The 13,212-nt window shown below is 39.0% G+C and overlaps 3 protein-coding genes across 4 annotated transcripts; 2 read left to right on the top strand and 1 right to left on the bottom strand.

Moving 5' to 3' along the window:
* The first annotated feature begins 43 nt into the window (after positions 1-43).
* On the top strand, positions 44-2,633 carry LOC103342932 (BRISC complex subunit Abro1-like protein). The gene is given in 4 exon segments (XM_089045242.1): positions 44-192; positions 194-1,049; positions 1,259-1,356; positions 2,227-2,633. Coding segments are annotated over 3 exon segments (948 nt in total). The 5' UTR covers positions 44-157; the 3' UTR covers positions 1,316-1,356; positions 2,227-2,633.
* Positions 2,634-4,180: 1,547 nt separating this feature from the next.
* Positions 4,181-6,638, top strand: LOC103342931 (uncharacterized). The gene is made up of 2 exons (XM_089045238.1): positions 4,181-4,485; positions 4,782-6,638. The coding sequence occupies exons 1-2, from the start codon at positions 4,463-4,465 to the stop codon at positions 6,304-6,306; spliced, it is 1,548 nt and encodes a 515-aa protein (XP_088901364.1). The 5' UTR covers positions 4,181-4,462; the 3' UTR covers positions 6,307-6,638.
* Positions 6,639-6,822: 184 nt separating this feature from the next.
* Positions 6,823-12,839, bottom strand: LOC103342929 (MATE efflux family protein). Of its 2 annotated transcripts, XM_089045236.1 has the most exons (14): positions 12,557-12,839; positions 10,147-11,679; positions 9,905-10,029; positions 9,619-9,780; positions 9,383-9,525; positions 8,937-9,072; positions 8,728-8,824; positions 8,510-8,610; positions 8,260-8,423; positions 8,090-8,161; positions 7,840-7,956; positions 7,673-7,768; positions 7,470-7,591; positions 6,823-7,290 (listed from the first exon to the last, which is right to left on the bottom strand). In XM_089045236.1, exons 2-14 carry the CDS (start codon positions 10,506-10,508, stop codon positions 7,230-7,232), a joined length of 1,758 nt encoding a protein of 585 aa, XP_088901362.1. In that variant the 5' UTR covers positions 10,509-11,679; positions 12,557-12,839; the 3' UTR covers positions 6,823-7,229. The 2 variants fall into 2 exon arrangements, with proteins under 2 accessions (XP_088901362.1, XP_016652380.2); XM_016796894.2 differs by lacking the exon at positions 12,557-12,839 and having other exon boundaries at positions 10,147-12,541.
* Between the last annotated feature and the right edge of the window lie 373 nt (positions 12,840-13,212).

The raw sequence follows: 13,212 nt of genomic DNA, 5'->3' as shown, positions 1-13,212 counted from the left end.
CCTATATTTTTTGCGCAATATGGTAAAATTACATTCCAACCCAACTGCCATTTAATTCACTCCTGCTTGTTCGCGCAATCTGGTGACTAGCCTGAGACTCTCTGTAAGAGCTCTTTCTCTCTCGCTCTCTCTCCTCAGAGCTCAAATTTCTAATGCAATGGAAGACCCTTCCATCGACAAAGTAGCAATATCAGCCAGCCCTAGCCTCCATGATCCAACGCTTCTCAACCTCCCAAGGCTCCGTCGACGGTCTGATCTTCGGCCACGTCAGCCACATCGCCCCCACCCTCACCGACGACTCTCCCAATTCCACCTCCTCCGCCACTCTCATCGCCACCATTACCGGCTTCTTCTGCTCCGGCTCCACCCACTCCTTTTACAACTCCTCCGGCCGGGTCGACCCGGTCCTCCTCCGCCGCCTGGTCCAGGCCCAGGCCCAATCCCCCTCCGCCCACCTCCTCGGCTGGTTCTCCGGTCGCCGCAAAACCCACCTCCGTCCCTCTCTCAGAGAATTCTCAGTCTCCAACGCTCTCTCCTCCAACCCCAATCTCACGTTCCCAATCCAAAACCCTTCAGAAGGCCCCTCCAACCCTAATCTCGTTCCTTCCCTCTTTCTCCTCTTCGCTTCTCCGATCACCGATCAGACCATCCACACCCACGAGTACCGGGCCTACCACTTCCGTGCATCCAAACACTCCTTCGAGCCCAAATCAATTCAAATCGTCAACATTGGGCCGGCGTTTCGAGCGCAGTACGATAACTTCAGCCCCAACTCGCCTTTTCCCAATTTGCCATTCGAGCTGAGGGTTTCGCCGATGATCGTGGACAGAGGAGAGGAGAGTTTGGATCAGTTGAGGCAAGTTAACAAGGACCAGAGCGAGTTGGATATGTGCAGTGAGGGGTTGGAGGTTGGGAGCCTCAGTAGGCTAATGGGTTCAGAGGCTGCGAATTACACGACTGGCGTGGAGGATTTGTATGAGAAAATGCTTGTGAAGATTGAAAGCTTGACCACGCTCGTTGAGAAGAGCTCCGCTAAGGTTCTTGAGCAGGTGAGCCTTTACTGAATTTAGAACATTTTCGGGAAATTGCGTGCAAATTTGGATGGGATTTTGTCAATGCAGTCAAATTGTCATGAATTTATCAATTGCAATATTGAGCTTGTATGCCATTATTCTTTTTTTCTTTTTCAATGCTAAGTGTGTGCTCTGCATACCATATTTGGCAGTTGTGAATTCATTCTTTTGGCAAATTTTGGCAGGAAAATCTCAATAGGAAGTTAAGGTACAAAGCTGCGAGGTCTGCTGCATTGGAGTAATTGCTTGATTCTTGCCGATGGTGTTTTGTGGTGATGTCAGGGTAATTTTCTTTTTCCTTCTTGTTTAGTTTATTTCATGTATTGAGTGAAGCAATGAACCTATATTAGTGAATTATCTGACATTACTAATGTTGTGTAAAGTCTTAGTACAAAGCTCAACATTGCACGTCGCTCTCATGTTTTGCATTGTCTCTTTAAATTGTTTGATCGTTGTTTCTTCCACATAATGTTGTGTTCCTTTTTTTACATATTGAATCTTGCAGTATTTCCATTTACAAATTTAGCATTTCCGTACTTTCAACATATCTCTTCTTACTCCAGTCCAGATTCTAGTTCCTTTTAGGGTTCTTTTCTGAAGGCTTTCTCTGGTAGCTGAGCTTGTCCACTCCCATTAACCCCAACACATATCATCTGCCTGGGACCGCTATTTCTAGATTTCTGTCGAGTGTACCTGGTATGTTGTCCACTATAGTTAACAATCTCTTTTTCATTTTTAGGTGAGAAATGCATGCACAGGCATTACCTTCACAGTAGATTGTTGTCTCAGCCTCTCTGCACCCTCTATACGAAAATTGGGCACCTCATTGTTAATAATTGTCTTGTAATGGTTGTATTTCAAATGTTTTATTCCCCTTATCTGCGGACCCTCAATTTCTGTTCCACGATGATAACTAATAATTTACTTTTGTGTGGAATCACATCGTTTTATAAGTGAATGAAATGATGAACGGAAGGTCTCTCTAGCACCAATTTTCATGTATTTGGAGTTGTCGTAGGTTGACTACCATTAAAAATCAGTCCACAAATTTCATGACTACCAATTTTCATGTATTTGAAGAGATTTTAAGCGAGCCCACAAATTCAGCTTTATGTGCCTCACCTTTGTCTTCTTTATCTTGTTCTGGAATCAGTGAATCCTTCATGGTGGGAAGCTATATTCTCCCCTGCAAAAACGAGGAGTAATTAAGTCGGTGAATCCTTGTGTAGCGTTCTGCTCCTCACGTTTGTCTTGGTTTTCTGTTGGAATCACAGCATACAGGAAAGTGCCCGGCTTGATGGTGTGGTAACTCATGTATATGTAAGATTTAGTTGCCATGGCATTGCTTTCAATGCATCATGCAGATGGCGACTTTTGAGATGAAGATCTGTTGGAACCATGGAAGTGTTTTCTTGTACTAATTACGTTGTGGCATGTTTTCGTGGTCTTGAAGATGGGGATGATTTGATACCCTGTGCCCTTTCAGTTATATGTGCACTTACTGTATCTTGTCCATTTATAAGAGAAGGAAGAAGAAGAAAGCAAATGGATTGTGCAATATTTTCATCTTTCGCCTGCCCATGTTTGTTTCTCCTTTCATTCATTCAAGCATATGCCAACGACAAATTCAAAAGGCCGACGATAAGCAGCACAATTGCCATCTCAGAAAATTAGGGAAGGACCCTCCTTGCCCACCAGTTCAGGGCCATGATTATTAGCTTGTAAGATTTGTCCGATTCCCATATTACCAGCAAAACCTCCAACCAAAGGGAGCTCCCATCACAAGAATTCGTCATTGTGTCAAAAATGAAAGGCATAAAATTACAAGTAATGGTCAGAGAGCAGTAAAGTGACCATATTTGGGCCTTCGTCCCGCCATGAGTACCCAGAAAGAAAATTGTTTGTTTGGGTTGCTCAAGGCCCATGTAGATTCCATGTTTGGGCCTTGTGCCTACCAGAAAACTGAACAAAGAAGATTTCCAAAATTTGTCTTTTTTTACTTCTTCGTTTTTTGGGGTCATACGCGTCTGATTTGGTGGTACTTTTGTGATTGGAAAGCAATTCATTGTGTGTGATTTGTCAACAGTATGACTGTGTGACAATGGTTGATGGGATTATATATATATATATATATATATATATATATTTATAGGGAGGCTTGTTCACGTTCACGATGGTCAAGCTTTCCAATCCAACAAGTCCCATCTCTTAAAAAGGGGAAACCTTATTCCCACTTTTTTGTGTCTAAACTCATAAATATAAGATAAGTTAAATGAATTGATTCGAAGAATTTTGCAAGAAACAACCTCCTACTTTCTATTCAGTTTCCCTCACTATTGGTTATCTATATTAAAATATTTTTTATTATTTGAAAGCTATTGTTACAAGCTATGAAACCTCCTACTTTTTTTTTTTTGGGGTAAAAAGCTAAGCATAAACATCATGAATTTCGGATAAAATAGGACCAAAACATTTTTAATGCACCATTTTAGTATAATAAAGTATATTTATGGGGATTTTATTTTTTATTTTTTTTTGGATACAAGAGATAGTCTAAACTACATGATTGAGAGAGAGATTTATCACACACATAAACTATAATGTAGTGAAAATTCGAACCTAAGTTAAGCTCTTTTTTCATTGAGTTAGAGGTCTTATGAGGAACAAATTTATTAAACAAACAAATCAACCTTTTTATGTTTTATTTTTTGGGTTTTGAAATCAGAAAAGCTGAACTCTCGACTCTTTATTGTCTCAATAAATAACCTTTTGCGGCGTCAACGGCACTTCGTATTCAAATATTTTTATTTGACCGAAGATTAGGACTCTTGCACTAGTTTCTTCCTAATCTAACAGATGTGCATGCATCGTAACCAAAAAACACAGAGGTGCATTAAATTCTAATTACTATTAAACCAGCTTTATATTGGAGCACCAACTGCCAATTAAACTAACATAAAAGAAATCAGCGAACTGTGAGAGAGCACGGACAAATTGCAAACAGAAGTCTTCGTGGGCAAGAAAACGATGGGACAAAACAGGGTACAAAGTCTACGTGTCACAAAAGGAATTGTCCATGTCATCATTTCACACATATCCTTTTCGGGAGTATCTCAGAGTTTGCCTTCGTCCCCAAGTCATAGTGACGACAGGCTTGCTTTATTAGCAGCCGCAGGGGGCCTCCTGACTGGCTGGCCGACAACAGATAAACCAAACTCCTCAAACTCCTCAAAACCTTGCTCAAGAGGCAAAAGACTAAATGCGTACTTAAACCCTAGATAAACCCCTTTATCAGTTTTTACACATAACAAGAAGGAAGCCCGAGAGAAGAGTAGAATAAGCAGACCCACAAAAAGAGAAGAGCAAAGCAGACATCTTTCTGAGTTCCCATGACGTCTGAGGCTTCTGACGGGTGAGTTCTTTGAGGCATCTTTTCATTTCTTCTTTTATAATGGGGTTTCTTTCATCTTTCCCATCTGGGGTTTTGTGTTTGGTTCCTCTACTTTGTTATCTTTCTCCATTATGATTGTGTACTATGAGAAATTGGAAGTTTTGGGAAATTTTGAAGTCTTTTTTTCTGGGGGCCTGTAAATTTTGTCCATGTTGGTTGTTTAAAAGTTAACAGAACCAACTTTGAATTTCATGAAACTTCGACCAGTCTAAAGAAACTTCTAATTTTTTTTCTTTTTGGTACTTGTTTTCTTTCAGGGATAAAAAATTGCGCAAGAGACGTAATGGTTGTAATTCAATAGAGGACACTCTGGCTAAATGGAAGAATTACAATGACAGATTTGATCTTGCAAAAGATGGAGTGAAAAAGACTCAGAGGACCCCATCTAAGGGGTCCAAAAAGGGGTGTATGAAAGGGAAAGGAGGTCCTGAGAACTCAGATTGTGTTTATAGAGGTGTTAGGCAGAGGACTTGGGGCAAGTGGGTAGCTGAAATTCGAGAACCAAATAATTCTAGTGGTGTGTCAAAGAAGAACAGTCGTCTTTGGCTTGGTACTTTCCCTACAGCCTATGATGCTGCCTTTGCTTATGATGAAGCTGCAAGGGCCATGTATGGTGGTTTGGCCAGGCTCAACTTTCCACAAAACACTATGAAATTGAAGAAGTATTCTAATTCTGTGTCTTCTGGAACAACTAAAACAACATCATCATCATATGAGTCTTCAACAACATATAATAATGGGGATGAGGCAGAGGGATTGGACATGAGCAGCAAGTGTGCTATGGAAAGCTCTCGATCTGTGGTAGGCGAATCGAAGGAAAGATCTGACTTCTTTGAGGATTGTGTGCATAAAGAGCCGAAGCAAGAAACTGATTGTTCTGTGGGTTTTGCGACACAGGATTTTGAGGTGTCAGATGCTACTCTAAGAGAAGCTAAAGATGTGAAATGCGAATCGGAAACTGAGTATGAGCTTGCCAGAAATGATGCTGAACTAACAAGTGTTTTTCAAACCGGGAGTTATGAAAGCTTCAACCGTAGGCCTGATTACTTGCATAATGAGCTACAGGTTGTGAATCTTGATTCAGTACCTGATGGGAAGCCTTATTATAATGATTGGGAATCTTTGGAGACTCTTTTGAGGTCTAACAACGATTACTTAAATAATGAGCTTGTAGATGTGGAATGCAATGGAAGAAATGATTGCAACCCTTTAGAGGATGTTAATGTTGAGAAACCGGTAACGAGCGAAGCCATGGAGAAAGAATTTCCCATGATTCTGGAATCCGGAAGTCACAATGACCTAGATGATAGCTGCCACTATATGCATAATGAGCAGATAAATGTGGCCAGCAATCTGGTAACAGCCGATTTTGAGCCATCTAACGATGTTAAGGGATCAATGACGGATCAAGAATTGCAGGGAGGTCTTGTAGAAACTACGAACTTAAATGGCCATAATGGCTTCATAGATAGTTATGCTTGCTCAGATGACATTAGGCCTTCAAATGATATCGAAATGCAGGAGAACAGACTTGCCAACTTGCATAATTGGTCTGTAGAAGAATCATACGGCATTGATGCTCAGAACCAACAATGGGGAAGGCTGCCTAATCTCCCTAACCAATTACAGACACAACCACAGGTTAACATACCAGGAAGCTTGGCTCATATGGAGGAAGCAAGTTTAGGCATCGATTTCGATGTAGATTTGTTCAGGCAAAATTATGATTCAGGTGGATTAGAAGAGCAATTGTTTCATGGTTCATGGTTCCCTTACTCTTAGTTGAGACTAGCTGAATTGGATGCTTGTTGATATTGTAGTTTATGTTTCTACAAAGGAGGTTTAATCAACGACGTGCGTTTTGGTATTCTGTGCTGCAGTGCTTGTGATTCATGTTCATGCAGACTTGAAGAAGGATTCTGATATTTTCTTTGGATCAAGGATCAAACTAAGTGAATTAGCTGTATTTTGTTGCAGGGGAAAAAAAACAAGTCTCCATCTTCCATTGTGATGGAACTTGTCTTTTCATTTTAGAATCTGCGTCATTTTGTAAACATTTTGTAGGTGTCAACATGATTCTCTTAATAATATCATATTATGTCCTTTGGCCACCACACTCTGGTTTGGTTTTGTTTGGTTGATATTAAAGTTGCCTCCTGTACGTGTTTTAACAAACATATCCTGAGCCACGCTAATTGAAATTTTTGGAGTCTTTCAATAACAAAAAGACTATTCTTTCCTTTCCTTACAATAAAACTGTTCATAAATCATCTGATATTATTTTGACACATGGTTGCCTTTTTCCTTGAGAAAATGTATATATCTGAGACATTTTTGGGGCTACAGTTGTGAGAAACATGAACAGCATTAATTTATATACAAAATTCAAAAAGCCCCTAAACTACAAGAACCTGGTTAAGTATGGAAGGGAAGAGATCTTGGTTTGGAACTCTGATCAACTTCTGCGTCCTTCGCATACTAAATCCTGTGAGTAGCCAGAAGCTCAATAAAAGCCACCTTCTTGTTGATCTGGCCGGTCTTAGTAATTGGATAGGCCCTTGACCACCAGAACATAACCCGTGTCATCACTGGAGCAGAGACAACGGGTTACACCATCAGCATCAAACTTTGGAGCAGTTACTTGTGTTCGAAATCCCCTGATTAGTTTGTGTTCTCCTTTTCTAGGAGATTGAGCCTATGTCACACTAACTTTCCAGCTTCCTCTTATCCCAGACCAATTTCCATGGTCCACTCTTTGTGCCCAACCTGGAGTGGAATAATATTTATCAGGGAGAAATCAAGTTGCACATATTTGCAGCTTTTGATAGCCAGAGAAAACTATAGTGAAGTGAGAAGCATTACACTCTTATGACCGTTTAGCCTAGAAAAAACTAGGTGGTCCTCAACCTCATGTGTGACTTGAGTTCATACAGAAATTTATTTACCTCCACATTCCAGCTATTACACGCAATGCCATGAAGAGGAACAACCCAGTCCAGACTCCAGCAAGGCCAAAAGCAGGAGAAGCAACAAGAATGAAGATTGAAGAAATCAGTCCTACAAGTACCTACTCATGAAAAGAAAATGAGAGATGAGAGAACAATATATAGTATAACTGATTACTGTTCATGATAAGATCAGGGAATACCATCGAATAGGAAGCATATCCAAAATCTGAAACTCCATAGTACAGTCCGTCAAGAACAAATGCTAGAGCATTTACTGGCTGAGATCCAGCAACAAACTGAAAAACAGTGTCCACATCAGGTACATAGGTTTCCAACATGTAAACTATTCAGATATGAAGTTCCTTACCAATATACCAGACCATGCAATTGCAAGAACTTGTGGATCTGTGCTGAATAAGCTAGAAAACGGTTTAAAACTGATGAACAATATAACTGCCAAACCAGTTCCCATCACCAGGCCAAGCTGTTTGAAATTCAAAGAACGGTAAATGGAGATTCAGGTTAGCCATGGTGTTGATGCCATAAAAGAGGTGGAGGAAAAAGAGGATATCAGTCAACGATGAGAATGAAACAGTTAAAAAGAGAAGAATTTCAACCTGTAGAACTCTATATATAACTCGGCGTGCTTGGTCATAGTTTTGTTGGGAGTAACCACTGGCAAGAAGTGTCTGAAGAAACAACATCACAATGATAATTTTTTCCAATTCATTCTGTATAATTTGATCACATATGCGATATGACACTTGTAAAGTCAAGAAAGTCACACCTGACCAGCAAGTGCTAAAGCGTCTGTAAGCAAAGATATTGCCAACCAAACTTGGATGCAAATCTGATGACCAGCCATAGGTATAGGGCCCTCTCTAGCTGCCACGGATGTGGCTAGTGTCGTAGTTAACACCACTGCTAAGCTTCTGCCAATAAGAAGACCCCCTGGAAAATAGAACAAACATATTTAGAAATTGAAGAAAACATCTCTATAGTCTCCATTTTATAAGCAAGTTTTTAAAAAAACCTACCAGATTGAAGGTAACCTCTGATTCTTCTCCCATCAATATAAGAAGGGACAAGGAACACTTTGCTATTCAACTTCCACAGAAGAATAGCAGCGATCAAATACCTTGCAAGAAATAGACATAAAAAGTTCTGTTAGAGAGAAAATTTGACAAAATTTATAATAGGAACATCAAGATCAAAATACACCAGTATAATTAAGTTTACCACATCATTGACGTACTCAGAAATCACCGTAGCAATAGCGGCACCGCGAATTCCAAAATTGAAAATAAATATCAATATCCCATCCAATATAGCATTAAGTACATTGCCAGCAACTGAGATTTAAAAAATGGGAAGGAAAAAAAAAAAGCAGACTTGGTCATTTAATCAGCTAGAAAATACTTATAAAAGATATGTCTAGGACAAGGCAAATCATAGTAAGTTTACCAACGGCATACAGTGGTGTCTTCGTGTCCTTAAATCCACGAAATGTGCCTTGTGCAGCGAGTGCAATTACAATGGGTGGAGCACCAAATGCCCTTAGGGCAAGAAATTGCTCGGCAGGTATTCGCATGGGTGAATCCTATAACAATAGCAAACCTCAATTAAAAACTACAGAAACATCATCAGTCAGTTGCATAATGCATAAATAATACACATCCCACAGTTAAAATTTTTGCCTAATAACATATGCTAATCCTTCTCTTCCATCCTTATCAGACTTTCTTTTAACACAGTGACAAAGTCTATATTTTGCAGAAAATGACTAAAAATGTTTGCTGTACACTAGTAAAAATGCCACAGTAAAAACTAACTAAACAAATAAAGAAATTAAGATATGTAATAATTTAGCATTCATCACATAAGCTCATAGTTGGTTAAGTACGACATACAGCAGGTATACCCATGACATTCATCAACACACCCGACCCAAGAAAAAGTGCAACAGCTTCAGCAATGCCAATGGTGGCAGCAAGAGCCAACGAAGTTGATACCGAGGGAAGGAGCTTCTTGCTTTGGCTATCACCCTGGCAATCTTTTTATATAAAAAAAAACACACATTTTTTTATTAAAGCAATGAACAAAAAACAACAAATATGCAAGGCTTCCTAGAGGAATTAATAATTACCATCAGGACCAATTGAATTTGAACTATCCTCGGCCTTAATAGCCAATGCCTGCTCTTCAGCAACAAAAGATGTGGTGATGTTGAGCAATGGAACGTTAAACAATTTAGAAACTAAGTTGAATACTGAAGCAGACACCCCAACTGCCGCCAATTCAACAGACCCTACACAACACAAAAAACATACACACGCACACACACACACAAACAAACACAATACTATTACTATTAATTAAAAAACAAGCTCAATCCTTTATTAATTAAGCAACACCAAAGAACAAAGCTTTACCCAAATGCCCAACAAAGGCTGTGTCAACCAAAGAGGTGATGGGGTCAGCAGCCAGAGCCAGAGCTGCAGGCAAAGCAATTGACAAAATGTCCACCGCAATCCCATCAAACATAAAACTTTCATCTCTGCAGTTGTGTATTCAAAATTCAAAATACCATCTTACAAAAACAAACAGAACACCAAAACTGGTCTCTCATGAATTTGCAATTGGGTAAATAGCATAAGATTACAATCTAATTTACCTTAAACGGCGAAGCCGAATGAAGAAGGAGTCGAAATAAGACAATTTGGAAGGTGGGTTTGGGCCGGGGCGATTGGTCCGTTTAGGAGTGACAATGGGCTTTGGTTCTTCCAGCGAGCTTTGCAGTGAAGTGTTGGAGTTTTTGGGAGACGATGACTTGAGGAGGGTCCGGAGACCAATGGAACGTTTTGGGTTTCTGATCAGTGCTTGTGTTTTAGAAAATGGTGGGTTGGTTTTTGAGGAATATATACAGAGAAGGTGGTGTGAGAGACCACTCGCCATTTTCAAATTTCTTAAACAGACAAAACGAAGACTCTTTTTATGAAGAAACAGTGTGTGATGTTGAAGAAGGCCTGCAACCATATGTTTCTGTGTCGTTTTATCTTATTTACGATTTTAACGGTTAGATTTGGCGCTCATGAAAATATCTCTTGTTGGGCCTAACGGGTCTGCGGCGCGGCTAAAAAGTATATGGTTGCCATGAATTGAAGCCCAATGGGTCATGAAATTAAACAATGCTATTTTTCCTTTTTCTTTTTTGGCCTTTGTTTTGCTTTTATATTATTTTAGCTTTGGTGCATAATCTTCAAGTTTTGTCCTTACACATATTTTTTGATACAAGCGATAAGAGGGGAGGGGGTATTTGAACATATGATTTTGGGTGTATAGATAACTGTTGTGAGAGCATCTCTAGTAGAATTGTTATACTCTGATCCTTAGCCATTTTGGCTAGAATGAGGGCAAAATCCAGCTCCAACAGACTTGCTATTTGACTCTCTATTTTGTGGAACTCTCTATTTAAGTTTGGTGGCTCTCTACATTTAGAGAGGAGGAGAGAGAAATTGAAGGTTCTTCATTTCTTCCTCTTCTCTCTCCCTAGGCACACAACCCTCTCTCACCTTACTTTTTGATTTTTTTAATGAACTTTTAATTTAGAGAGGAGGTGAGAGAAATAATACAATATTAGAAATTAACCAAAATAGAGAACATTGCTAGAAAAAACACTTTTTAAGTAATTTGCTATAGTGGCTTTTTAGCTATTTTAGCTAAAATTTAAAAACTCTCTTGAAGATGCTCTTAACCACTTAAACTATAAAACATTTTCCTATGCATTTAAATAAGATTGGTAGGTCCATAACTAAAATTGATTTCATATCCAGTACAATGCATAAAAAGGAGTACTTTTCCTTCCACCTTGTGGTACATTAAGTCAAACTTGAACAGGTAGATTGGACAAGTGAAGCTTCTGCCAAAGCTCTCAAATTACAAAAAAAACTTGTATGGAACGGGAATAGCATTGTTTTGCTATACCCAAACTTATATGAAACAGGAATAACACTGTTTTGATATACCCGATCAATCGAAATTATCACTCGTGACATACTGGCTAGGAATATCAAAATGGTGATATCTTCGTTTCATGTAAGTGTTTCACAGTGTAAAAATCTGCTTGACCAAAGAGCCTTGGCTACTAATTCTACTCATGGTTGGCCCTCATCTCAATCCTCTCATTCATTCCCGATATTGCAACAACCTGCAATCATTGATCCCAAAGTAGATAACCCTTTGATGTTTTGAGACAAATAACACAACAATTAGTAATGACATTGCAGTTTTTAACCCAACACAGAACCACAGCTCTCTATTTGATTAGGAAAATCAAAAGCTACCTGGCAAGTCTCAAGTCACACTAAAATCCATCTTTGCACAAAAAGCAGTTTTCTGATTTCTAAATGTGAAGAGCAGTTTTAGCCAAAGATACACAAAAATCCAACATAGGAAAAACAGAATCATTGGAAAGAAAAGGTGGAAAATAAAAGAAAATTTTAAGCAAGTGATGAGTGAATGAATGATATTTTGGTGGAAGCAGCAAACAAAGGAAGTGGAAACTATTTTTACCTGAAATGGAAAAATAATAATATCTAAACGTACGAAAATGGACCAACCTTTTAGCTAAAGTTTAGGTAAATGAAAGAGAAATATCTGAGACCCTGACTTATAACATCACCAGGTTGGAAGTGGTCAACATCCTTCGCCCCACCTTAACATGTGACTATGGATAAGTTTTTCAATATCTCATGTCTTCTTTTGGTGTATTTTTATCTACTTTTAAAGGCTCACAATGAGTATACAAGGAAGGAAACCAAGCAAATATGAGAAAATTAGTTTTTTTCCTTGTGGTTCTGGGTAAGCTTCAAGAAAGATGTAGCTTCTAAACAAAGAGAGATTTAAACTGAGCAAGATTGATGAAAAGGAAGAGAGAAAAATGAACTGCAAAACCAAGTACTGGGCTCATCATTTTAAACAAACAGCTAGCAAAGCACAAAATTAACATAAAACCAAACTGATTCTGCAGATGTTTCATCTTTCAAGCAGCATACACACACACACACACACACACATATACTTACAAGGCCACAAGTTTCAATCCCTTGGCTTGGCTGCAAAGAAGAGAGAGAGAGAGAGAGAGAGAGAGAGAGAGAGAGAGCAAGAAGAAGCCATGAAACTCAGGATGGATAGCGCAATACATGGTCTAAAACCAAACCAAGAATGGCGCTATCCCTCCTGAGCTTAACAGATTCTTCCATACTGTTTAAAAACCAAGAAGATGCCTTTTAGCCCTTTTGGTAAAGAGAGGCAGCAGAGTAACTTAAATGCTTCTGAAATCTGATTATGAGACTTATGAGAAGGCAGCACCGATATTTATAGCAGCTGGGGAGCTAAAACGAGGGTACGTCGGAAAATATACATAATTATGCGAAATTACAAAACGTCATTAAAATTTAAAAAACTTGACAAATTCATGTTTGTGTTGTGAGTAGCTACCTAATTTATATATCTTTTTTATTTTTATTTTTATTTTATGCCCCTGCCGACTAGGTTACTTTTCTTCCTCTTACTCTCTTAAAATACGTACGGTGTTTTGTGCATGTACTTGAACACTTATGAATTGATTGGTATCAATTATCAAACTCTAAACTAGTTTTAATTACATATTTGTCTTTTTATTTGGGGGTATTTATGTAATGGAGCTGCGTGTAGAGGCACAATTTAGGAATTTCATCAC

Source organism: Prunus mume, linkage group LG1 (genome assembly GCF_029339155.1).
Source record: "Prunus mume cultivar Tortuosa linkage group LG1, ASM2933915v1, whole genome shotgun sequence".
In the NCBI taxonomy this organism is placed as follows: domain Eukaryota; kingdom Viridiplantae; phylum Streptophyta; class Magnoliopsida; order Rosales; family Rosaceae; genus Prunus; species Prunus mume.
This window is presented reverse-complemented; position numbering and strand designations above follow the sequence as displayed.

Excerpts from the sequence above, each read along its gene's own strand:
- LOC103342931 (XM_089045238.1), top strand. The coding sequence starts at position 4,463 with ATGACGTCTGAGGCTTCTGACGG. Across the intron at positions 4,486-4,781 it reads ACGTCTGAGGCTTCTGACGG|GGATAAAAAATTGCGCAAGA; the intron begins GTGAGTTCTTTG and ends GTTTTCTTTCAG.
- LOC103342929 (XM_089045236.1), bottom strand. The coding sequence starts at position 10,508 with ATGGTTGCAGGCCTTCTTCAACATCACACACTGTTTCTTCATAAAAAG. Across the intron at positions 9,781-9,904 it reads AGCCTTTGTTGGGCATTTGG|GGTCTGTTGAATTGGCGGCA; the intron begins GTAAAGCTTTGT and ends TGTGTTGTGTAG. Across the intron at positions 9,073-9,382 it reads ATGTCATGGGTATACCTGCT|GATTCACCCATGCGAATACC; the intron begins GTATGTCGTACT and ends CTATTGTTATAG.